Source organism: Chrysemys picta, chromosome 6, assembly GCF_011386835.1.
Source record: "Chrysemys picta bellii isolate R12L10 chromosome 6, ASM1138683v2, whole genome shotgun sequence".
NCBI classification, from domain to species: Eukaryota; Metazoa; Chordata; order Testudines; family Emydidae; genus Chrysemys; species Chrysemys picta.
The window spans coordinates 132,741,081-132,768,146 of NC_088796.1; the positions used below are offsets into that span (position 1 = coordinate 132,741,081).

The window sequence follows — 27,066 nt, forward strand, 5'->3', positions numbered from 1 at the left end:
ACATCGAGCCGTTGATCGCTACGTTGAGCCCAACAATCTAGCCAGCTTTCTGTCCACCTTATAGTCCACTCATCTAATCCATACTTCTTTAACTTGCTGGCAAGAATACTGTGGGAGACCGTATCAAAAGCTTTGCTAAAGTCAAGGAATAACACATCCACTGCTTTCCCTTCATCCACAGAGCCAGTTATCTCATCATAGAAGGCAATCAGGTTGGTCAGGCATGACTAGCCCTTGGTGAATCCATGTTGACTGTTCCTGATCACCTTCCTCTCCTCCAAGTGCTTCAAAATGGATTCCTTGAGGACCTGCTCCATGATTTTGCCGGGGACTGAAGTTAGGCTGACCGGTCTGTAGTTCCCTGGGTTCTCTTTTGCCCTTTTATAAATATGGGCACTATATTTGCCTTGTTCCAATCGTCCGGGACCTCCCCCAGTGACCACGAATTTTCAAAGACAATGGCCAAGGTCTCTGCAATCACATCAGCCAACTCCTTCAGCACCCTTCGATGCATTAGATCTGGACCCATGGACTCGTGCATGTCCAGCTTTTCTAAATAGTCCTTAACCTGTTCTTTCACCACTAAGGGCTGCTCACCTCCTCCCCATACTGTGCTGCTCAGTGCAGCAGTCTTGGAGCTGACCTTGTCTGTGAAGACCAAGGCAAAAAAAGCATTGAGTACTTCAGCTTTTTCCACATCATCTCTCACTAGGTTGCCTCCCTCATTCAGTAAGGGTCCCACACTTTCCCTGACCTCCTTGTTGCTAACATAACTGTAGAAACCCTTCTTGTTACCCTTCACATCCCTTGCTAGCTGCAACTCCAATTGTGCCTTGACCTTCCTGATTACACCCCTGCATGTTCTAGCAATATTTTTATACTCCTCTCTAGTCATCTGTCCAAATTTCCATTTCTTGTAAGTTTCCTTTTTGAGTTTAAGCTCACCGAAGATTTCTCTGTTAAGCCAAGCTGGTCGCCTGCCATATTTGCTATTCTTTCTGCACTTTGGGTTGGTTTGTTCTTGCGCCTTCAATAAGGCTTATTTAAAATACAGCCAGCTTTCCTGGACTTGTTGCCCCCTCATGTTAGCCTCCCAGGGGATCCTACCCATCAGTTCCCTAAGGGAGTCAAAGTCTGCTTTTCTGAAATCCAGGGTCCGTATTTTGCTACTCTCCTTTCTTCCTTTTGTCAGGATCCTGAAATCAACCATCTCATGGTCACTGCTGCCTAGGTTGCCACCCCACTTCTACTTCCCCTCCCAATTCTTCCCTGTTTGTAAGCAGCAGGTCAAGAGGAGCACGACCCCTAGTTGGTTCCTCCAGCACTTGTGCCAGGAAGTTGTCCCCAACACTCTCCAAAAACTTCTTGGATTGTCTGTACATTGCTGTATTGCTCTCCCAGCAGGTGTCAGGGTGATTGAAGTCCCCCATTAGAACAAGGGCCTATGATCTGGAGACTTCAGTTAGTTGTCTGAAGAAAGCCTCGTCTACCTCATCCTCCTGGTCCAGTGGTCTATAGCATAGCTCCCTCCCCCGCCCATGACATCACCCTTGTTGCTCTCGGCTCTAAACTTAACCCAAAGACTCTCAACAGGCTTTTCTCCAGTTTCAAACTGGAGCTCTGAGCAATCGTACTGCTCTCTTACATACAGTGCAACTCCTCCACCTTTCCTCCCCTGCCTGTCGTTCCTGAACAGTTTATACCCATCCATGACAGTGCTCCAGTCATGTGAACTGCCCACCAAGTCTCTGTTATTCCAATCACATCATAGTTCCTTGACTGTGCCAGGACTTCCAATTCTTCCTGCTTGTTTCCCGGGCTTCTTGCGTTCATATACATGCACCTAAGAAAACTAGCTGATTGCCCTGCTTTCTCAGTATGAATCAGAAGGCTTCCCATCTTGTACCCTCCTCCTTGTGTTTCCTCTCGGTATCCTAGTCTGCAACTTACCTCTGGGCTTAGGTCACCATCCCCCGGTGAACCTAGTTGAAATCCCTCCTCACTAGGTTAGCCAGCCTGCTTGTGAAGATGCTCTTCCCGCTCTTTGTTAGGTGGATCCCATCTCTTCCTAGCAATCCTTCTTCCCAGAACAACATCCCATGGTCAAAATCCAAAGCCCTCTCTCCGACACCACCTGCGTAACCACGCATTCATCTCCACAATTCGACGGTCCCTACCTGGGCCTTTTCCTTCAACAGGGAGGGTGGACGAGAACACAACTTGTGCCTCAAACTCCTTTATCCTTCTTCCCAGAGCCATGTAGTCTGCAGTGATCCGCTCAAGGTCATTCTTGGCAGTATCATTGGTGCCCACATGGAGAAGTAGGAAGGGGTAGGGGTCCGAGGTCTTGATCCGTCTCAGCAAACACTCCATCACATCCTGGATTCTAGCTCCAGGCAAGCAGCACACTTTGAGTCTCCAGGTCTGGTCAGCAGATGGATGACTTTGTCCCCCTTAGGAGGGAGTCCCCGACCACCCCCCTTAGTGTTGCCATGGGTATCTTGTCCTAGACAAAACACTTGGTTAACCTGGAGTTAAGATTGAAAGAAACTGTCACGTTAGCCAGAAACCCCATGAGAGAACGTTGCAGTTTTCCTACTGGGTATATGTAAAAGTGATCATTTCAATGAATTAAACTTGTTTTTTAATTTACAGATTATCCTGGAGGCAGTTCTTCAGTGAGGTTTAGGCAATTATGAGTTATCAATGTGAAATTAAAGGGTTGTAAAAATAATTGGATGTGAAAAGTACATTTTAAAAAAATGTACTCACTGATAACTCAATTCAGTTGTTAAAAATCTGCTTTGGGTGAAGATTTAAGAATGTAAAGTATCAGAACAACGCAATGATTTTTTTTTAAAGCCATAAGTATGTGGGAGCAGTAGATTATCATGTAAACCTGCATAAAATTTTATGGGGCAGTTATATCTTAAAGTGATGATAAGGTGGCATGAGTTTCCACTTTAGTGTTAATAATCACATATTTCATTGGCTCATACCTTTCTAGATGCGTAACTTGTTTGTTTTTAACTGCTAGCCCTGCCAACTTGCCTAGAGATCCAAAAGATAGGCTCTGGTCCTTCTGACTCATGAATCCTTTACAGCAATAGACGGTTTTCATTTGCAACCCCATTGTCCTCAAATTATACCCCCTGCAACATTACTGTCTGTGGAGTCGCACAGGTGCAACTGGGAGCATGACTTAAGGACAATGGGTTTGGCACGGATGGCTCTGCTACTGCACCTTAGCTAATGATTCCATCCGTGATGCACAGGCCACTGGGGAAGGATCATCGAGCAGCTTAGTGTACTGCTGCTCAAAGAACCAGGAGATTCCCCCAGAGGTCCTAGTGACACAGACAAGTGAGTAAAGCACCAGTGAGGACACAGTAACTTGGCCAGGGCTTTGCTGTGTGGCCACTCACACCAAGGCTAGGATAACCTAGACCCGACACTAATCACCTGGGTTAACGTACCTTAAATCTCTAGTGCTTGCTATCAACAAATGTTAGGAATGTCATAAAGATAATGCAAATGGAATGGGTTCTGGGTGAGTGCTTTTCCCTGTCTGATCTAGGACAAGGTCTCCACACCATGTAGAGCCCAAACTCCTCCACCTGGGGTTTGGCTTTACTAATATAGACCTGAACAATGAGAGAACAGAGTTAGCTCAAGCCTCCTCCACATGCGGAGCTGCTCTAGGGTTCCTGGCCCAGACCTGCTCAGCCCACATCCTCATCCTCTCATTGCAGACCCATTCCCAGCTCCCTTATACAGGTGAGCAGTTCATGCCACCTGCTTTGGGTCAGCAGAGCACACTTAGGGTTTGTCTACACTGCGCCACAGTGAGGACTACCAGGGTGCAAATTGCATACTAACTGCCCACGTGGACACTGCTGGCATGAACTAAAAGGTTGGAAAGAGGACTACATTAATGCATGCTAGGTACCCTTTAGTTCACACCAGCACCATCCACGCGAGGCAGGTAGAGCACAGTTCTTTCACACCCCCACTCTGCACACGGTGCCATGTAGATATCTCCAGCTGTATTTTGCAAAGTACATCTCAGCCACTATGTCTCTGTTCTTCTACACAAGCCTCGCTTTTCACCTTATTTGAAAAGTCACTTCCTGTTGTTCAGGAACTAGTACAACCACACCAGCTCTTCAGGCCACATCTGCTCCTGTACAGCTTCCGCACGATGTTTTAATGTGATTAGTATCCTTGTCTGCACCTCTTGGAAATACTGTGATCATTGCATTTTACAGAGTAGAATTCTCAGTACATTGACAAGTTAATATGAAGCCTGACATGCTAGTATAATGTTGGCGGTCGCAGCATGTGAGTACTGTTGAACGTGAAGAGATGCCTGCACAGAGTCTCTGGGTAATACAGGGATATGGAGGCCAGGCATCACTCACCTTAGGAGCTATCTGCTCCCCTGTTTGGTGTGGAGGAGGGAGACTCGCAGAAGAGGGGTGTGGCTTCTCTGCCTTGCTGGGTGATGTGAAGGGAGAAGCTGGCACATTCTTAGTAGCCTAAGAGAGCGAAGTCTTTAGCTAAATATCTGAAAAATGGAACTGGAAAGCACTGAAAATTCCCTAGTCTGAAAGATGCCCAGGTGATGTCTCTGAGGGGATTTAGGTCTCAGAGCAGCAGTCAGGGCTGGCTCCAGGCACGAGCCCTCTAAGCATGTGCTTGGGGCGGCACCTGGAGGGGGGCGGCGCTCACCTGGGGAGAGCGGGGCTGCAGCCAGGCTCGCCGGCCGGGGAGAGCAGGGCCGCGGCCGGGCTTGCGCCCTCCCCCGGCGCTCCGGCCGCCGGGGAGAGCGGAGCTGCGGCGGGCTCACGCCCTCCCCCCAGCGCTCCGGCCGGTCGGGGAGAACGGGGCCATGGCCGGGCTCGACGCCCTCCCCTGCCACGCTCCCCAGCAAAAAAGCCAGAGCCGGCCCTGGCACCAGTTGTTAAGACTTCCTGGACGATGCACATCCATGGAGACTAGTGATCACAGCTTGGTGAGTTACGTCTTTTAAACCCTGAGCACTTGTAAAGAGTGTTCCTCCTTGGGGGGAGGAGGAGTGTTTGGCAGAGGTATGACATGAATTGGCTCCTGTATCAATGTCATATTTTGTTCCAATCACCTTGATGGGACTGTGAGGAGGACTGAGATGGAGCGAATCAGTCTGAGCAGTTTACCTAGTCAACAATAGATTACATAAAGTTCACGTGACAGCACCACAGGGTGGATTTGATTTAAATCAAATTGATTTAAAACACTAGTCAGGAAGACTCAGTTTAATCATGGATTTCTACATAAAAGTGCATTCTTGTTGGTTGTTGTAACCTTAATACATATTCTTTGCAACTCAGAGATGTAGATTTCATTTTTAGAAGGTACACACTATACATTTTTTTAAGTGATTTATTTTGAAAACTTTTCAGATCAGTTTTACAGCTATATCCGGAAATGAATGATTGTTTGGCTATTTCATTTACCAGAGGTAATTGAAGCAGATATTTATGAAGTCATTGGGAGGTGAACTATCTCCATTTCAACAGATTAATCATTAATATTTGGAGGATTTTCTTGCCATGATGTATTAGGAGGCGATCACCACCAGACAGACATTTAAATTGTTTTATTTAACTAAAACAACAACGTTAGGTAGTCTGGATTTTTTTCTTCAACAGCAAACAAACATTTTTTTAATAAAAGCATATGAATTTTTGAATATAAACATTCAAGTTTTTTAAAGTCAGGTTTGTTTTTGTTAAAATTGTTTAACTAAAATAGTTAAATGAAATATTAAAAAAAAATTAAATCGACTGTGTCAGCCAGGTCAGCATGAGAAACTTAAAATATTGGCTTCTGCAGCTAACTCAGTTGTCTTCACCTTCATTTTCATGTTCATAATCTGGAAAAGAAAAATAAGCTTTCCTGCTTTTTCAGGTCCCAAACGATTTCTCAATTTGGAATGAATTAGTCCAAAGGAAGAAAATATTCTTTCTACACTGGCAGAAGAAGCTACTGCTGTTAAAAGTGAGATTATCACTTCAACAGTCTCTGAATCCAAGTGCTTAAGTGATTTCCACCAGTTCACTGGTGTCACTTTCTTTAAAACATCATCAGCAAACACATTTCTTGAATGGTTCTTATTCCCAAACTGGGTCTCTATTACAGTCTGCTGCCATTATAGGTTTTCCCTTCTAGTGAGAGAATGGTATGGTAGATTTCAAATCAATGAAGGCTACACTCAGAAAGACCTCAAGACTTCTGGAATATGCTGCTCAAACAGTTTCACTTTTGTTTCTACTGCCTGTCCCTCCCTTCTCACATTTATCTACAGACTACTCCTTGTCTAGATCTATTCCACCTCCAACAATCTTCTATTCACTGAACTTTTTGAAACTTTTCACTTTTAGAGAGGTAAGAGATTGACTCTGTGTACATAAATTTGTAGAGGGACAATAGGGTTGAGGTCTGTTATTTCTCACCTCTATATATTTATTTATTTATTTAAAAACATTTTTGCTGTTAACAAGCATGTTCTCTGGAGACACAAATCCACAGTTTAAGAACTGCAAAACTAACCATCTCTGATGGTATCTTCTAGGCTGAGCACTGAGTCTCATTGGGTAGATAGAAAGATTAACCTAAATAATCTAAGCCCCTGGAACCCCATAAGATTGGGTCCCTAATCCATGAACTATTGGAACTCATTTACAAAACTTTTCTTAAACATTACATGAATATATTGTCTCATACTATAGAATTAGAATTTATAATCCCTAGTCCATGATGAGATATCTTTGAGCTATAATGTATTTTAGTTTAAATTATCTTTAGATAGGTTTTTTCCTCCAAAAGCATTTTATCAAAAAGTCATTATTATTATTATTTTTTAAATCATTGATTTTTATCCACCCTGCAGCACCAGCAAACGCTGCAGGCCTTCTCCACATGTCTGCAAAGCATGCTGGGCGTCAGCCTCATTTGGAGGGGACAGACTCATGGCTGTTCTCACCTATGGGATGCCACATTGAAAACACCCGCCTGAAACCCCTGATCTAGTGTAGATGCTTCTTTATATGGAACAAACATGGGTTTGTGTGGGTGGGGAGTCCTGCCTACCTGGAGGTAAACAAGAGTGGGTGTTCTGAGCCACCTACACTAGTTGGATGGGTAATCCTGGGAAAACGTTTGGGGGGGAACCCAATCCAATGTGACACCGGAGGGTTCAGAAACGCAAGCCAAGGCCAGGCTGCTGTGTCTCAAACTGTAGCGCCCCAGCCTGTAACATTAACCTAGATGAATGCTGGGTAAAGCTCTTTTCTGCAGCACTGCCTGCCTACAGGACACTTACTCTGTGCTGCCTGCTCTCACCGTTTAATCATGGGTTGCACAATAGATAGTAAAAAGAACAAGAGTACTTGTGGCACCTTAGAGACTAACACATTTATTTGAGCATAAGCTTTCGTGAGCTACAGCCCACTTCATCAGATGCATAGAATGGAACATATAGTAAGGAGATATATATATACACATACAGAACATGAAAAGGTGGAAGTAGCCATATCAACTCTAAGAGGCTAATTAATTAAAATGAGCTATAAACAGCAGGAGAAAGAAAACTTTTGTAGTGATAATCAAGATGGCCCATCTCGGGCAGTTGACAAGATGATGTGAGGATACTTAACATGGGGAAATAGATTCAATCTGTGTAATGACTTAGCCATTCCTAATCTCTATTCAACTATTCAAGTTAATGGTATCTAGTTTGCATATTAATTCAAGTTCAGCAGTTTCTCCTTGGAGTCTGTTTTGAAGCTTTTCTGTTGCAAAATTGCCACCTTTAAGTCTGTTATTGAGTGACCAGACAAGTTATAGTGTTCTCCTACTGGTTTTTGAATGTTCTGATTCCTGATGTCAGATTTGTGTCCATTTATTCTTTTGCGTAGAGATTGTCCGGTTTGGCCAAGGTACGTGTGTAGGGGTGCTGGCTGGGGCTTGACCCTCTCCGGCTCACTGCATGCTGCTGAGGTTTGGGGAATTAGTCCGGCCACAGGAGTCTTTCCTGGCGGCCCTGGTGATAACTGGACTAAACACTAGGTCAGGGCGGGGCAACAGTGAGTCAGGTGCTCAGTCCCTCAGGCAGGAGCTGGGCAACCACAGTACAATAGAAATAAACCCAGGCCCTGGGTCAGGGCGGGGCAACAGTGAGTCAGGTGCTCAGGCCCTCCGGCAGGAGCTGAGCACTGGCAGTATAAACCGTAGCAATCAGCCCAGGCCCTGGTTCAATGAGTCCCCCGGTAACAATGAGTCAGGGCTCAGGCCCTCAGGCAGGGCTAAGCAACAACAATAGGCCCAACCTCCTCAGGCCAGGGAGGGGGGAGACGGCCATCTGTGAGTTGGGTGGCAGGGGGGACGCAGGCCCTCCCACTCCACTGCGTCCCAGCCCGGGGCCCTAGCAGCGGCAGAAGACTCGCTGCTGTCAGTGGGGATCCTGGCCGCAACACACTGACATTGGCTCTGGCAGTGCTGCAGACAGACCAGAGTCGGCTGCCCCTGGGCTACTTCCACACTCCCCCTCGGGTAGTACCTGGATCAGGGTGTTGTCCTCCGGGGCGTCCAACACCATGGACTCCTCCGAGTAGCGAGCGTAGGGCAGGCCCCGCCAGTCCTGGCGGCCATCTTGGGCCACGGGGTTTTCCCAGTCGCGAGCTAGGCTGGAGGCGTCTGGCCTCTCCGGCGGCTGGGGGCTTACTGAGCTCTGAGGGCGAGCCTTTATACTTCCGGGTCGCCGCCTGACCCTCTGAGGGGCGGGCTCAGAGCTCCCGAGCTCCGCCCACTCCGGCCTCTGGAGAGGCTCTTCCCTCTCCGGGGCGGCGGGGAGCCACACCGACTCACTGCAGCATGGCAGAGGGGCATTGCTGGCACATGATGGCATATATCACATTGGTAGATATGCAGGTGAACGAGCCCTTGATAGCGTGGCTGATGTGATTAGGTCCTGTGATGGTGTCGCTTGAATAGATATGCGGACAGAGTTGGCACTGGGGTTTGTTGCAGGGACTGGTTCCTGGGTTAGTGTATTTGTTGTGTCATGTGTGGTTACTGTTGAGTATTTGCTTCAGGTTAGGGGGTTGTCTGTAAGCGAGGACTGGTCTGTCTCCCAAGATCTGTGAGAGTGAGGGATCATCCTTCAAGATAGGGATCATCTTGCAGGATATCCTGAAAGATGATCCCTCACTCTCTCAGATCTGCCATGTACATTGGCCAAACCTGGCCTTGGGGTGGGATGTGAGACGAGCACTGTGCTGCCTTTGAACACCCGGGGCTGGCCCAGGCCGGCTGACTGGGGCTCAGGCTGCGAGGCTATTTAACTGTGGTGCAGAAATTCGGGCCCAGGCTCAATCCTGATCATCTACACCACAGTTAAACAGCCTCGTAGCTCAAGCCCCACAAGCCCGAGTAGGCTGGCCCGGGCCAGCTGCAGGTGTTTGACCACATACCCTAAAGCCTTGGACTGTTCAGAAAGGTTTGGAGGGTTTTGAAATGACACTTATCCAGTGTTCCCGCTAATCTTTTATCTCTGTGGGCGGAATGAATTTTGTTGTGTCACACATCACCTTCATATCGGTGCACAAAACAAAATTCATGTGGTGGGGATGGGGCCGAGGGGTTCAGAGTGTGGGAGGGGGCTCAGGGCTGGGGTAGAGGGTTGGGGTTCAAGGGGGGTAGTGAGGGCTCGGGTGGGGCCGGGGATGAGGGGTTTGGGGTGCAGGCTGCCCTGGGGCTGCGACGGGGAGAGAGGACTCCCCCCAGCCCTCTCTTGCCACAGCAGCATGGGGCCGGGGAGAGGTGCCTCTCCCTGGCCACAGCAGCTCCGGTGGGGCTGGGCTGGGCTGGACTGAGGGAGGGGCTCCTCTCCCTGGCAGCTCCGGTGGCGCTGGGCCAAGGGAGGGGCTCCTGTCCCCTGGCCACGACAAGTCCGGGGCACGTCTGCGCTGGGGCCGGCGTCCAGTGAAGGGGGCACCTCTCCCCGCCGCAGCAGGTCCGTGCTGGGGGAGAGGTATCTCTTCCCGCCGCGGCCCTGAGCCCCTGCATGGGGCTTAATCGGCAGCTGAGCAGCTGCACAGCTTACAGGGAACTTAGCACTTATCATACCTGGGTCTTAACTCCTGGTGTCAGTCCACTAAGAAATCAGGGTGGCCCTTAAAATGCATACATACGTTTACATGACAAGATTGGTTTGTTTGTATCTTAAACATATTTTCTGTACAAAGGGTGGGTGGCTGTTCATGTGTTTTTACATTTAAGGCCCCAGTTCTGCAAACATATGTATGTGTTTAGTTTTACATTTGGACTTCATGTGTTTGCAGAACTGGGGCCTATGTGGTTACCTTTGATTTAATAAAAGTGCTGGTGTGATGTCAGTGATCCTTTGTGGTATGGTGCTTGTGACGAGACTTAGGGTATGTCTACACCCAGCTGCTAGTTCGGCGGCTGGCAATCGAAGTTCTGGGTTCGACTTATCGCGTCTTGTCTGGACGCGATAAGTCGAACCCGGAAGTGCTCGCCGTCGACTGCGGTACTCCAGCTAGACGAGAGGAGTACCGCGGAGTCGACGGGGGAGCCTGCCTGCCGCGTGTGGACTGAGGTAAGATCGAACTAAGGTACTTCGAACTTCAGCTACGTTATTCACGTAGCTGAAGTTGCGTACCTTAGTTCGATTTGGGGGGTGAGTGTAGACCAAGCCTTAGCAGCAGGCCTTATGCTGCAGGGATTCATAATACCAAGTATCCTAATCATAACTCCTGGAGCAGCACAGCAGAAGAGCCACCTGAACACATAGGAAAGACGCAATATACAATACTGATTCTTGGGGTGGAGTGGGTGGTTTAAGTGGTTTTATCTCCTCTCCCCCCCTTCTCCCAAATGTCGATGAACTGTAGCCTGATATACCACCTAGTTTTAAGTGAAAATAGCTAGGCATTTCCTTAATATTGACCTTATGATTGCTTTATTCCTCTGCGTTTCATCCTAATGGACCCACATTTAGGGGTAATGAGGAGTAGGTGAATCCATGAGACCAACTTTGAAACCCCCACAATAGCAGTGTGTGAGAGGAGGAGTGGTTGGGCCCTGGTTGAGGTGAATTCTGCATCTATGCTAGTCAGATGGGGAGGGGAGGGTGAGAGCGAGAGAATGAATCATGTGTGAAATGGGTTCTATGTAACACTGAATGAAAGAGTTCAAATAAAGTATGCAGAAGAGGTTGGTGGCAGAAGCTATTCTGAAAACAGTTAGTATGAGGAAATTCTACTAGAATTCTTGGGAAATCCTTTTTCCCTACCCAGAGGCTTGGCTGCGCGTTTTGGCTGATGTCACAATAGGAATTATAGCTGCCAATTAAGCAATAAAGCCACTTCTGGGTAAGTGTTAACTGTGTATTTTGTATGCATCGAGTACGTGGGAGTACACGTTGTTTAGAGACTGAGCGTGTATGACAAACATGTGGCGAGCCAGTTCACTCAGGAGAGGTGCAGTAGAATACAAGGTGACTCCTGTCCAGGATGTCAGAGAGTCACCAATGGGTGCTGTGTCATGTATTGACACAAACTTGTCACATATTCACCTGCTCTCCTTCTTCCTGCTTATCCTGTTTAACTCTTGTTACAAGCTGCTTTTCATTCTAGAAGCTTCGCTATAAACCAGCCCAAGTCTGCAGGCTCCACTCATGCTCAAGGAGTTTGCTTCAGCACTATGTACTGGAGAAACTGGTGGGTAGAGAGGCAAACTGGCAGAGGTCTGGAAAGAATGGGAGAAATTCATAAGAAAATCCTCAAATAGCCAAAGTAAGATGAGTCTTAAAATATTGAAAGCTTAATCATTAATCACTTTGTCTCAGGGTTCACAGTGCAATCCAGACCAGTGAGAGGTTGTCACCTCTTGCCTTGCAGCCCTGAGTGCCTCATAATGCATTAATGGTGTAGCAAACAGCCTGGGACACTCCCTGTCAGCTGACCGGTGTGCAGGTCATGAGTGTCTGTGTGCTAGACAGCCTTGGTTCAACAGCTCTGACCCCAGCAGTCTGTCTACAGCTTCGCTCTGGCTTCCACCAGCAGGGTGATCCCAACACACTCCTAGTCCCAAATTTTCTCAGAACTGTGTGCCCAGGAGTGTCCAGCCCTGGACAGCTAAAGAAAAATAAAGTTTGTTGCTCCTTTAAAGAGACAAAGGTACATTACAGATTAATAATTTAGCGGCAGTAAATATACCCGTCCCTGCAAACACAGCATGGAGCTCGTATCTAGTAAAAATAAAACAAATTTATTAACAATAGGATGTAGGTTTAATGATGCCAAGTAAAAACAAAGTTAGAAAGGGTCACAAGGAAATAAAAGTGAAAACATGCATCTAAAAGTCTAAACCTTAGGGCAGGTCTACACTTAAAATGCCTCATCAGCGCAGCTGCAACACTTCAATGAAGATGCGCTGTGCCGACAGGAGAGAGCTCTCCCATTGGCGGAGCTTGTTGGAGGATGTGGGCTTCATGGCATCCTTCCGGGAGTTCTGGCTGGCCTGGCGAGGGCAGCGGCGTGCCTTTCCCTCGGTGCGGCGGTGGTGGGACCTGGGGAAGGTGCGCGCCCGGCTCTTCTGCCGTGACTACACCCGGGGCGCCAGCCGACGGAGGGATGCGGCGATAGGGCAGTTGGAACGGGAGGTCTTAGAGCTGGAGAGGCGTCTGGCCGCCAGCCCCGGTGATCCATCCCTCTGCGGAGCGTGCCGGGAGAAGCGGGAAGAGCTCCGGACCCTCGAGGACCATCGGGCCCGAGGTGCCTTTGTTCGATCCCGCATCCGCCTCCTTCGGGAGATAGATCGCGGCTCCCGCTTCTTCTACGCCCTGGAGAATAAGAGGGGGGCCAAGAAGCACGTCACCTGCCTTCTAGCAGAGGACAGTACCCCCCTCACGGATCCGGCGGAAATGTGCGGGAGGGCCAGGGCCTTCTACGCAGGACTTTTCTCCCCGGATCCGACCGATCCTAACGCTTGCAGAATGCTCTGGGATGAACTCCCGACGGTCAACGCGGGCGACCGAGACCGGCTGGAGCTGCCTCTCACTCTGGCCGAGTTCTCGGAAGCCCTCCGCCGCATGCCCACCAATAAATCTCCAGGCATGGACGGGCTGACCGTGGAGTTCTACCGCGTGTTTTGGGATGTTCTCAGCCCGGACCTTGTCACCGTCTGGGCCGAGTCCTTGCAGGGCGGGGTCCTCCCTCTTTTGTGCAGGCGAGCCGTGCTCACCTTATTGCCGAAGAAGGGGGACCTCCGTGATTTACGGAATTGGCGTCCCATCTCGCTCCTCAGCACGGACTATAAAATCATAGCGAAGGCCATCTCGCTGCGGCTAGGGTCCGTGCTGGTGGACGTGATCCACCCAGACCAGACCTACACCATCCCAGGCCGCACCATCTTCGACAACTTGTATCTGGTCCGGGACCTCTTGGAACTCGGGTGTAGGGATGGTCTGTCGTTCGCCCTCCTGTCCCTGGATCAGGAGAAGGCGTTCGACAGGGTGGACCACGGGTATCTTCTGGGCACTCTGCGAGCGTTTGGCTTCGGGCCCCAGTTTGTGGGTTTTCTCCAGGTGCTGTACGCCTCCGCAGAGTGTTTGGTCAGGCTCAACTGGACCCTGACCGAACCGGTCAGCTTCGGGCGAGGAGTACGTCAAGGGTGCCCCCTCTCAGGCCAGCTGTATGTTCTGGCGATCGAGCCCTTCCTCTGTCTCCTCCATAGGAGGTTGGCAGGGTTGGTGCTGCGGGAGCTGGAGCTGCGGCTGGTCCTGTCGGCGTACGCCGACGACGTGCTCCTCGTGGTCCAGGACCCGGACGACTTGGTGCGGGTGGAGGCTTGCTAGACCATCTATTCGGCGGCCTCCTCCGCCCAGGTCAACTGGGTCAAGAGCTCTGGCCTGGTGGTAGGGGACGGGTGGCAGGCGAGCTCCCTCCCACCCGCGCTTCAGGCCATCCGGTGGAGCGCGGGTCCGCTGCTCTATCTCGGCGTTTACCTTTCTGCCACGCATCCGTCTCCGCCGGAGAACTGGCTAGGTTTAGAGGGCAGAGTGTCGGAGCGGCTCTGGAAATGGACAGGACTGCTCCGGTGTCTCTCCCTTCGTGGGAGAGCACTGGTGCTCAATCAACTAGTCCTGTCCATGCTCTGGTACCAGCTCAACACCCTGGTCCCGGCCCCGGGCTTCCTGACCACCCTCCGGATGTTGATTCTGGAGTTCTTTTGGTCAGGACTGCACTGGGTCTCTGCGGGGGTTCTCCATCTGCCCCTGGAGGAGGGAGGGCAGGGCCTGAAGTGTCTGCATGCTCAGGTCCACGTCTTCCGCCTCCAGGCCCTGCAGAGGCTCCTTTATGGTGCAGGTAGTCCGGCATGGAGCGCATTGGCGCACGCCTTCCTGCGCCGCTTCTGAGGGCTCCGATATGACCGGCAGCTCCTTTGTCTTCATCCGAGAGGTCTTCCGTGAGGTCTCTCCGAGCTGCCGGTCTTCTACCAGGACCTTCTCTGGACCTGGAAACTGTTTTCAGTGACCAGGTCCGTGGCGGCCACCATGGGGGCAGATCTCCTCGCGGAGCCCCTGCTACACAACCCTCAGCTTCGTGTGCAGGTGGCGGAGTCCCCCATGGTGCGCCAGAGGTTGGTACTAGCAGAAGTCACCAAAGTCAGAGACCTCCTAGACTACGACCGGGGAGACTGGCTGGATCCCCTGACGATCGCTCAGCGCATGGGGCTCTCCAGACCTCGTACTCCCCGGCGCGTACTTCAGGAGGTGAGGGCTGCTTTGCCACCCACTGCTCGGGACTATCTCGACTGGGTCCTGCGAGAGGGCACGCCCCACCCACCCTCCACTCCGAGCCCTCCAGACTTTTTCATCGGGCCCCTGCCCCATGGACCCAACCAGCCCCCTCCCAGTCCATTCGCCATGAGCTGGCTGCACCATCTGCAGCTGGTTCTGTTCCGGACCACGCCAAGGAAACATCTATACACGCTCGTGCTCCATGTTCTTCATGTCCTCACCCTTGCGTCCTGCCCCGATATGAAGTGGCGGGACTTTCTGCCACCTCTGGAGGGTGAGGAGCCCTGGTGGGCCAGCCTTTATTCTGCTCTGATCCCGAAGCCCACCGGGGACATCAGTTGGCGGCTCCTTCACGGAGCCGTGAGCACGGGCATGTACTTGGCGCAGTTTACCCCTATCCCAGACACCTGCCCCTTTTGTGGCGTGAGGGAGACCCTGGCGCATATTTACCTGGAGTGCGCCAGGCTGCAGCCCCTATTCCGGCTCCTCACAGATATTTTGTTAAGATTTTGGTTGCACTTTTCTCCTCACCTTTTTATTTATGCACTCCCTATCCGTCGCCCCACAAAGTCGTGGGACCTCCTGGTCAACCTCCTTCTGGCCCTAGCGAAACTGGCCATTTATAAAACCAGAGTAAGGAGGTTGGCCGATGGAGTTTCCTGTGACTGTGGGGCCTATTTCAGGTCCTCCGTTCTTTCACGTATCCGGGCAGAGTTCCTCTGGGCGGCGTCCACTGGCTCCCTTGACGCCTTCGAGGAGCAGTAGGCGCTGTCCGGGGTTCTCTGCTCGGTGTCCCCGTCTGGTTCGCTTCGTTTGACCCTTTGACCTCACTCCTGTCCCTGTCCTTTTATTAGTTGTCCCCTGTAATTTTTTGGTCTCCAGGTCCTGTGGACCCCCCCTTAGGCTGGAGGGAATCCTTTAGCAGTGGGCGGGCTTTGTCCACTTCCTGGATCCCAATAGGTCTGGTCACTCAGGGAACAGAAAACTACTCATCCAGTGACCAGTATATTTGCCCTCTACCAGATTCCTGTACCCCACTGGTCTGGGTCTGTCACATTGCCTATGGACACCAATGCTAGGAACCTGGGTAACAAATAAGGGGAATTGGAATTGCTCATTTTAAAAGCATAAATTCAATCTAGCTGGTAGTAGTAAAACCTGAAATAGTAGTAGTAGTAAAAACAAAGCCCTGGCTGGGATGATTTAGTTGGAAATTGGTCCTGCTTTGAGCAGGGGGTTGGACTAGATGATCTCCTGAGGTCCCTTCCAACCCTGATATTCTATGATTCTAACTGAGAGGCAGTAGCTATGTTGGTGGGAGAAGCTCTGCCATCAACGTAGCACTGTCTACACCCGGGGCTAGGTCAGTATAACTACGTCATTCAGAGAAGTCGATTTTTCTCACCCCTTAATGACATAGTTAATCTGATGTAAGTCTGTAGTGTAGACCAGATCTCAATCTAGCAAAGTACTTTGTTCAAGATGATTTCTCTCACCAGTCTTCCTTCTTCCCAGCCATGGCTGACTTCCTTCACTCAGGACTATCCACAGAGGTACAAGGTGCTGGTTTCCCTTGTCTTCCAAGGTGAAAGATCTTTGTCTAAGCAGGTTTCTCACCTATATTCAGTTTTCAGAGACTTTGACTCCACGCCTCACCCCCTCCCATCCCTTGGTTGAAAGACCCATCTTTCTCAGCTTGAAAGAGCTCTGTTCCCTTGTTTCTATCTAGTGAGGGATGCTGAAGATGGCTTCTGTCCTTGCGTATTGTCAAGGCTGGATCCCCACTTTGAACTTTAGGGTACAAATGTAGGGGCCTGCATGAAAACTTCTAAGCTTAACTACCAGTTTAGCTCTGGTTCCGCTGCCACCATTTCCCAATTCTAGATTCCCACCCTGGGAAGCCCTGAGAAAACCTTCACCAAATCCCTGGTGAATACAAATCCAAACCCCTTGGATCTTAAAACAAGGGGAAATTAACCATTCCCCTCCTTCCTCCCACCAACTCCTGGTGAATCAAGATCCAAACCCCTTGGATCTTAAAACAAGGAGAAATTAACCATTCCCCTCCTTCCTCTCACCAACTCCTGGTGAATCAAGATCCAAACCCCTTGGATCTTAAAACAAGGAGAAATTAACCATTCCCCTCCTTCCTTCCACCAACTCCTGGTGAATCAAGATCCAAACCCCTTGGATCTTAAAACAAGGAGAAATTAACCATTCCCCTCCTTCCTTCCACCAACTCCTGGTGAATCAAGATCCAAACCCCTTGGATCTTGAACAAGGAAAAATCAATCAGGTTCTTAAAAAGAAGGTTTTTAATTAAAGAAAAAGGTAAAAATCATCTCTGTAAAATCAGTATGGAAATTAACCTTACAGGGTAATCAAACTTAAAGAGCTCAGAGGACTCCCCTCTAGTCTCAGGTTCAAAGTACAGCAAACAAAGATAAACACTCTGGTAAAAGGTACATTTACAAGTTGAGAAAAACAAAGGAAAACTAACACGCCTTGCCTGGCTATTTACTTACAAGTTTGAAATAGGAGAGACTTGTTTAGAAAGATGTGGAGAACCTGGATTGATGTCTGGTCCCTCTCAGTCCCGAGAACGAACACACTCCCAAACAAAGAGCACAAACAACAGCCTTCCCCCCCCAAGATTTGAAAGTATCTTGTCCCCTTATTGGTCCTTTAGGTCAGATGCCAGCCAGGTTACCTGAGCTTCTTAACCCTTTACAGGGAAAAGGATTTTGGAGTCTCTGGTCAGAAGGGATTTTATAGTACTGTACACAGGACAGCTATTACCCTTCCCTTTATAGTTATGACACGTATATCTTCCAAAGTTCGGTGATCTCGTTACAAGAGACAGGATGATGTCATGCTGTTCTCCCCCTCTTGTGGACTTCCCATCCCCCTGCTGATTCATATGTAAATAGGGCTTCCATTGTTTTTGGTCACTCTTAGCTTAATTTTATTGGAGACCGGTAGGTAGTTGCCTTCTCCCTGTTGGGGAGGAAAACCTGTTTCTCCCTGTGTTTGGTCATAGACTGCAAAGCCTAATACAGTGAGTATCCGTAATTCCTCAGACAGTGTTAATACAGACATTTCACACTGCTGTCCTCACTGTGTGATAAGCTTTCACAAATCACCTCACTCAATACACTTGGTGTACAATATTACTGCCTGACAAGTCAACTGACTCAATTGCTTAGTACTTGAGGTTCAGCTCCCCTGTCTTGATAGATCAGGAAACCTTTGCAATGGATTCTTCGAAAAGTAAAACTCAGACCAAGCTTCTCTCTACTGCTGAGTGTAAACGCCATGGTATCTCCTCCTCCCCCATTTGTTAACTCAATAGCTTTGTTTACCTAAATGGACCTTTATTGTCTTTGCCTGGTGTCAGGGTTCCCTCCCCACTCTGAACTCTAGGGTACAGATGTGGGGACCCGCATGAAAGACCCCCCCTAAGCAAATCTCTATCAGCTTAGGTTAAAAACTCCCCCAAGGCACAAATTCTTCCTTGTTCTTGGAACGGTATCGCTGCCACCACCAAGTGAGTTAGACAAAGATTCGAGGAAAAGGACCACTTGGAGTTCCTGTTCCCCCCAAATTCCCCCAAACCCTTTCACCCCCTTTCCTGGGGAGGCTTGAGAATAATATACCAACCAAATAGGTTAACAAAGTGGGCACAGACCAGCCCTTGGGTTTTTAGGACACTAAAAACCAATCAGGTTCTTAAAAGCAGAACTTTATTATAAAGAAAAAGTAAAAGAAGCACCTCTGTAAAATCAGGATGGAAGGTAATTTTACAGGGTAATCAGATTCAAAATACAGAGGGTTCTCCTCTAGGCAGAACTTTAAAGTTACAAAAAAACAGGAATAAACCTCCCTCTTAGCCTAGGGAAAATTCACAAGCTAAAACAAAAGATAATCTAACGCATTTCTGTCCTGTTACTTACAATTTGTAATCTTAGATGCTTAGTTCAGATATGGCTTTAAGGGATGTATTTTCCCTGCCCTGGTTCCTTGCTGACCCAGAGAGAGCGCGCACACAGAGCCCAAACAAAACCTTCCCTCCCCTCCCCTCCCCCCCGATTTGAAAGTATCTTCTTTCCTTATTGGTCCTTTTGGTCAGGTGCCAACCAGGTTATTTGAGCTTCTTAACCCTTTACAGGTAAAGGAGGGATTTTATGCTACCCTTAGCTGTATGTTTGACACCTGGTGACCAGGCTGGTTAGAGAAGCAAACGTTCCTTTGTCTAGGGCAGACCTGTTGACCAACTCCCTGACATGCCTGTCTTAAACACATTTTAGTTATCATTCCAGTATATGTCCATAACTCTTAACACGCACCACGTATGTATATCACGCAAGAATATTGAAGATCAGTGAGTTATTAGTTTTTCCAGTTACATACTACATGACACCTTTTAAATACAGATTATAGCCCTAGTGAGTTGGGGTACCCTGAATTGGTCAGGCCAGCTGAAACTTACTACCTGATACCAGTCAGCCCTTTGGCACTGACATGCTCTTAAGGTCTTACACTCAAACCTGGAAAACTAACTGTCCCTCTCCTCCCAGACATTTTAGGGAAATGCAAGGAAAAACATCAAGCCATGCCTGTGTCATGTTCCATTAAACAACAATACAGAATGGGGGGAGGTAGAGGACCATTTTTGATTCTTGCTGAGGACAGGTAAAGCCTGCTGGTGTTTTCTGTGCGGGAAGCACTGGTGATATAACCATTAGCTTCACCTGGAATGCGAAGACCCATTGTAAATGACTGGAATTGGTGAACTAGAGCGTAAGAGAACAGGCACAAAAAGCAAAGTTAGAACATCACAACAGAGGCAACATGGGGGGTCCTCCCAGATTTCTATCAGTGTTTGCTGGCCCCTCTCGGTCACATGGTGCAGCTGGGCCCTCTCCCTGTGCTGCAGCTGTTGGAACCCCTGAACTGCTGCTGGTAGAGGCAGGAGCAACAGCTGGGAGCTGCAGGGAGGGGCCGCTGCTTTTCAGGAGGGGAAGCTGAGGGTAAGGGGGAGGATCTGACGGGGGTGTGCGTGTGACTTGAGCTGTTCTGGGGCTGGCTGAACCTTTAAATTGTGCCCCTCCCCCCCCCCCCCCCCTTTACAGGTCATCTCTGATCACAACATGCACTTCACTGAACAGTTTAGTTTAATTATTTACAGTGCTTCACAGTGTTCTAGTCATCCATCTGTCCATAGAATCTTTTGTAAAGGTAGCGACATCTTCCTTATCGGAGACTGTAGAGGTGCCAGCTGCCTCCTGGATGGAGGTCATTCTGTGGTGCCCTGCTCCAGTTTCTCTCCTCTTCCGGGTCCCTTAACTCTCAGTCCGCAATAATTACAGCTTTCCCTTCCTGGGCTCCCATGGATTGAGTATTTGCACACTGGCCCTCCAGGCCCCAACCCAGTTCAGACACACTCTCCCTTTACTTAGGGACACCCTAGAGCTAGGACCCAGTTCAAAATCTCTCAGGGTTTATCTGGCTGGAGCTCTGCCGCCTTCAGCCCTCTGGTCCACAGCCCTTGCAGGCCGAACCCCTTCTCTCAGGGCAGGTCTGCAGGATTAATGCTGCATCGGCAAAGCGCTTTGATGAAGACATTCAGAGCGGATGGGGGAGCTCCACAAGAGGCTTAGCTACTGCCTCTCATGGGGTGGAGTAACTATATCCCACAGTATTCTTGCCGGCAAGTTAAAGAAGTATGGGTGGATGAATGGACTGTAAGGTGGATAGAAAGCTGGCTAGATCGTTGGGCTCAACGGGTAGTGATCAACGGCTCCATGTCTAGTTGGCAGCCGGATTCAAGTGGAGTGCCCCAAGGGTTGGTCCTGGGGCCGGTTTTGTTCAATATCTTCATTAATGATCTGGAGGATGACGTGGACTGCACTCTCAGCAAGTTTGCAGATGACACTAAACTGGGAGGAGTGGTAGATACGCTGGAGGGTAGGGATAGGATACAGAGGGACCTAGACAAATTAGAGGATTGGGCCAAAAGAAACATGATGAGGTTCAACAAGGACAAGTGCAGAGTCCTTCACTTAGGACGGAAGAGTCGCATTCACTGTTACAGACTAGGGACTGAATGGCTAGGAAGCAGTTCTGCAGAAAAGGACCTAGGGGTTACGGTGGACGAGAAGCTGGATATGAGTCGACAATGTGCCTTTGTTGCCAAGAAGGCTAACGGCATTTTGGGCTGTATAAGTAGGGGCATTGCCAGCAGATCGAGGGATGTGATCATTCCCCTCTATTTGACATTGGTGAGGAGTACTCTATTCATCTGGAGTACTGTGTTCAGTTTTGGGCCCCACACTACAAGAAGGATGTGGAAAAATTGGAAAGAGTTCAACGGAGGGCAACAAAAATGATTAGGGGGCTGGAGCACATGACTTATGAGGAGAGGCTGAGGGAACTGGGATTGTTTAGTCTGCAGAAGAGAAGAATGAGGGGGGATTTGATAGAGGCTTTCAACTACCTGAAAGGGGGTTCCAAAGAGGATGGATCTAGACTGTTCTCAGTGGTACCTGATGACAGAACAAGGAGTAATGGTCTCAAGTTGCAGTGGGGGAGGTCCAGGTTGGATATTAGGAAACACTATTTCACTAGGAGGGTGGTGAAGCACTGGAATGCGTTACCTAGGGAGGTGGTGGAATCTCCTTCCTTAGAGGTTTTTAAGGTCAGGCTTGACAAAGCTCTGGCTGGGATGATTTAGTTGGGAATTGGTCCTGCTTTGAGCAGGGGGTTGGACTAGATGACCTCCTGAGGTCCCTTCCAACCCTGATATTCTATGATTCTATCAGTGGGAAAAGCTCTCCCGCCAACATAGCACTGTCTGCATGGAGCGTTAGGTCGACGTAAGTACGTTGCTCGGGGGGAGGGGGGGAGATTTTTGACAGCACTGAGCAAGGAGGTAGGTATGCCAGTGTGTGTGTAATGAGAGTTGGCTAGCCCCAGCCCTGAAGGGGTGAGATGCCCTGTTACGGAGACCTTGCTGGCTCATGGAGAGTATTGGCAATCCCAACCCTGACCCCATCACCCCTTGCATGGCACTGGCTGTAGGAGTATAGCCTGAAGCAGAAGTAACTCCTTGTAGTTCAATAAGCAAGAAAAAGGCCACAGGCCAGAACTAAAGTCATATTGTTGTGATATCCCTATACATGAATGGTGCATTAATGTAAATATAGAGAAAACTCACTGTAACAGCTACTTATCTGTATTTATCTCTGAAAACCATGCCCTTTCTCCTTACCAGTCACGCTCTGTACATCTAATGAAGATGCTTTGTGAGGATGAGCTTTCGTCTGTAGTAATTTCCCCAGCTGTGCACAGCCTGAGTGCTTTCTCCTGTGCCAGCACGTGCTGGTGAGCGTGGGCATGGAGCTCTCACTTATTAAATTAAATCTTGGGATGAAAAAGGGGTGTGTGGAGGTGTGTGTACATAGCAGGTCTGATATTGTGCTCATCCAAATGTGAATTGAACCTAACATCTCTCCAAAAAAACATATGTGCTTTGGATGAAGTGCAGATGGCCTTTAAATGATTAAATGAAAGGACATGCCAATAGGGTTTAGCTAAAGCTGAGCCCCGTTCCACGGTGTGTTTACACCGTCAGACGGAAGAGCTGACATTTTCTGAATTCTTCCTTTAAAGCAAACAGCCCGCTGACACTCCGCTCACGGTGCTCTGCGCCTTAGTCTAGGCCTGCCAGGTGCTCCTGTCAAAGAACACCACTCTGAGGAAGCCGGGGCAGCCCCCAAGGGACTTTGGCCTCTGTTACTGGGGGCTCCTACTCCCTGGGCTGCTCTCACGCTTTGGAGAGGTTGCCGGATTTCACCTGCATCTGTTTTAGAATGGGCAGGACTGACTCAGAGCAGAGAGCTGCTACGGAGAAACCGCCCGACGAAAAATAATCCATCTTCTCCAGTATGCGGCTGCAGACTTGGCTGGTGCCCCCACCCTGTCGTTTTGATGACACCATTGCTGTGTAGGGTGTCTGAGGCCTTGTCTGGGCTCAGGAGTAGCCCTGACTTGGCAGCACATTAGGGTGTAACTGGAACAACACTGAACATGATGGGTCCTTTTCTGCACCAGCTGCCAGGTCTGGTGAGCAGCATGCTGGCAAACACAATGGTTCAAAATTCTGCTGGACTGTGGTAATGTGTCACAGTGCAGAGAAGGACAGGCCAGGGTCTGCACCAGTTGAGCTGACTGAGTTTTCCCCAGGGCACCCACAACTGCACTGAGGGGTCAACCCCAGCCTCAGTCCCAGGACGGGCCTCTGCGCTGAGGAGTGCACAGCACCCTGGCAAGGGGGGACTGGCAGAGTATGCAGCCTGGCTTTTGTTGTCAGGATACTTCTCTTTGTTAGTTATTACCCATTTTCAGTCTCTCCCCTGCCTCCCCCCAACACACACCCTTTTATTCAGAGCCTTTGACCAGCCCCTGCTGTGGGGGTCATGCCCTCTGTGACTGGCTTGTTCCCATGGGGTTCACCCGCCATTCTGAGCTATGTGTGGCCTTATTTGAAGTAACACTAATACAATAGCCATGTTTGCCTATGAGCCCCTCAGTTTGAAACCCCTGCTTCAGGGAAGATGACAGTGGCACTTTCCAAACCTATTCTACTGAAACCAGGCACTGAAGTTGCCAACCTAAATGCAAATATGGCTTTGTTTCCTGTTTCTAGAACAGGAACTTTAAAGGTGGGGTGTACTTTCAGTTGCTCTGTGGGTATTCTTAGCAAAAAGGGGGTTTTGTTAATTTTGCATGTGTTTAGTCCTTGGAGTAAGGAGATTGATTTTAAACCATGTAAGACCCGCACTATATTGCGGGGTAGCGATTAAGTGGAGTGTTTCTTCTCTCCTCGGGCTGGTACCAGGGTGTGCCGACAGCAGAATGCATGCTGGGTTGTTATTCCATGTAGGAGCCAGTGACCTATGGCAGGTCTGAGGACTTTCAGACCTAGTAAATATCCGATACAAATTTGAGGCCTGATCCAAAGCACATTGACGTGAGTGTCTTCCCTGAGTGGGGCAGGGTCTCACGCTGCTCCTGTATTGTGCAGCTGGTTTTGTTGTGCTTGTTTAAGAGGGCAGTTTTTCATGTTCATAGGATTTTATTCAGATCCAAACCCCCTCCTCCACCCATGTCCCCATCCTTGGTTATAAAAGAAATGTGTTTCTTCAAACCTTTACAGAGAATTGTATGGGTCTTTTGGAATCTGCATACTCACTGTCTGTCATGGTCCTTTCCAGTTGGTGCACTGCATGTGGAATTTTCCCAGCCTGTGAATCTTGAGGAAGTTGAGAAGATAAACCCTGAAGTGAGAGAAGGAGGCCGATATGCTCCAAAAGACTGTAAAGCACTTCAGAAAGTAGCAATCATCATACCATTCAGGAACCGTGATGAGCATCTGAAGTACTGGCTGTATTATCTCCACCCAATCCTTCAAAGGCAACAGCTTGACTATGGAGTGTATGTCATCAATCAGGTAAGGACTTGGGACGTGCATATGTTCACAGAATAATGGCTATAATACTTCCGTGCAAAGGTGCAGTTGGCTTATACTCAGCAACCAACTTGCTGGTTGAGAAGATTAATGCACAAAATGAAAGAGTGAAGAGTCGGGAATCTTCACTGCATAATCTGCAAACAAATCCAAACACTTCTGCTAGTTGCTTTTATAGCTTTAGAAAAATGCTTCCCCCAGTAAACTGAGATCCAGTTCTCAAGTTAGGCAAATTCCTTGTGAGTAACTTCTACTTAATAACCACTTTGAAGAGAACTTTTAGTAATAGAGTCTCATCTTATTTCCACCAGGATACACTTATCACCAACTTGTGCAGGACTTTTAGTCCTAGATTCCGAGGCCAGAAGGGATCATCAGATCCCTAGTCTGACTGCCTGTATGATGCAGGCCAGATACCCAGATAACCCCCAGTAACACTAATAGGAACAGTGCACTAACTGTCCTGCGTGTGGATAGAACATAGATCTCTTATAGATGTAGACAAGTCCATTTCAAGTAAATGGAATAGAAAAAAATTACTGGCATTACTTCCAATATACATCTCTACCCCAATATAATGCGACCCGATATAACACGAATTTGGATATAACGCGGGAAAGCAGTGCTCCGGGGGGGCAGGGCTGTGCACTCCGGTGGATCAAAGCAAGTTCGATATAATGCGGTTTCACCTATAACGCGGTTAAGATTTTTTGGCTCCCGAGGACAGCGTTCTATCGAGGTAGAGGTGTATTTGCCTTTTAGCCCTGCCTATGTCCCTCTCCAAACAACATGACTGGCTTGAGCATATGCCATGATTCCAAAAAAAATTGGCTGTTGTGCACACATTGAGCAGCTTAACAAGTTAAGAAAAATGCATTAGTTGTGATGAAAGGGCACCTCTATCACTCCGAAGGGTGCCAGTGAAGTCTCTCTGAGTATCTGGCACATAGATATTAACACAGCATCTCTGTCTAGTTTTGGATCCCAGCCCTGTGCAATGCTGAAAGGCAGCACACTCCCTGGAGCATAGCTGTCTCTAGAGTCAAGAGAGACAAAGTGGGTGAAGTAATATCTTTTATCGGCTCAGCTTTACCTTGCCCACCTTGTCTCTCTAATACTCTGGGATCAACCTGGCTACGACAACACTGCAAACAATGGATGGTATCTAAAGTCAAGATCAGTTGGTATGTTCAGGTGCAGCAGAAAGGTTTGAACTTTTCTCTATGCCTCAGGAAATGGATTGCTATGTATTTATGCTAATGGTAAATACTCACCTAAGGAATGTTAATACTTACCTGCTGTGCTTGATATGACTTTGTTCATGTTTCTGTGATGGCAGAGTGCTCTATTTACAGATGATATGCAACTGCAAATAACAGATTATTTTAGCTTAGATTATAATGTTCTGTCATTAATCCCCCTCAAATCATTTTTGTTTATATGTGTAACATGCTTATATATCAGACCATACTGGTGATGGAATCAGCTTTCCTACAACTGGTAATAACATGCTCGACTAACTATACTAAATGTTATCCCTGAAGTTGCTCTGCAGACCCCCTTTGCAGCATAGCATAAATGACCATTTAGAGTGCAGCTCTCCAGACCACACGCCTCTCACAAATGGTGGCGTAAATACCCAGCCACCCCTAGCTCGTGAAGATGGTATTTTGATGCACTAAGGATCCACTGTGAACATGCATATATTTTGTTTGCCCATATAGTGATACTAGTGTTCTGGTAAAATCCCCATTGAAAACACACGTGTGGGGGTGGGGACGAAGCTGGATGCCTCTGCGTTCTGTACTTCCTCCCACCAGAATGCTCCTCTCACCCAACATGCTAGTTTCACAAGTTGGGAACATTTGCATAACTTGGAAAGTCAAAAGTTAGTGGTGTGTGGCCGTTTCTAATAAATGGTCACTGGTTGCTCTAAGTTTCATATGTTAAATGTTAGGATCTTGTTTAAAATATGGGATTTCAGTCCTACGACTGGGGTTACTGCTCACAGTCAATATCTCCTATCATATGATAGCTTTTCAGGGGCCTTTGAAAAATGACTTGTGGCCTTGGGCTAGTTGCTAGTGAGTGGATATCCACATCACAGTGGTGATAGCACCGCTGGGACTAATCTCCAGCGGTTAGTGCCTGACAATGAAGGCGAGCACTGCCTGGTCATGGGGACTGAACTATATCATAGGGCATTTGTTACATGCTCTAAAATTAACCTGCACAAAAATTATCTAGTCAGTCTTTTAAAATATGCCCCTTGCCGAAGAGTTAAACAGACATGGTGCCAATATACTGAGTATACAGACCCTAGAGAGGTACAGTTCATTCTTCTGCAAGTATCTCCTTGACGGGAGGGCAACGATTATCTGTAGTAACTGACGTGACCTAATTTGCAGCTAAAATGTTTGCCTTCTCCTGTGCTGAAGTCTAAACATGTTCTGCACATCTCTGAAACATTATGTCGGTAACATTGAGAACTGTCAGTGGCACTAAGCCAGCCGCCACCCTCCGTGGGGGCGAGAGGAAAGCTGCGTCAGGGGCGGTTACAGAAGTAGAGGAGGAAAACGTTCTTATTTCTCTGCTGTCTTGACAATTGCTTTTCTCTTTTTCTTGTCTGTCCTTCCCTTTGCATCCATCCTTCCTTTTTTTTTTTTCTTTC

At 48.5% G+C, this 27,066-nt stretch overlaps 1 protein-coding gene across 3 annotated transcripts in view; it reads left to right on the plus strand.

The window, feature by feature from the left end:
- The window catches only part of B4GALT1 (beta-1,4-galactosyltransferase 1), an 80,814-nt gene that overhangs the window by 33,921 nt on the left and 19,827 nt on the right, over positions 1–27,066 (plus strand). For all 3 annotated transcript variants that reach the window (XM_042844763.2, XM_005283519.4, XM_065549899.1), the window contains one exon: positions 24,142–24,377. In XM_042844763.2, coding sequence (XP_042700697.2) covers positions 24,142–24,377 — 236 coding nt within the window. The remainder of the gene's footprint in view (positions 1–24,141; positions 24,378–27,066) is intronic.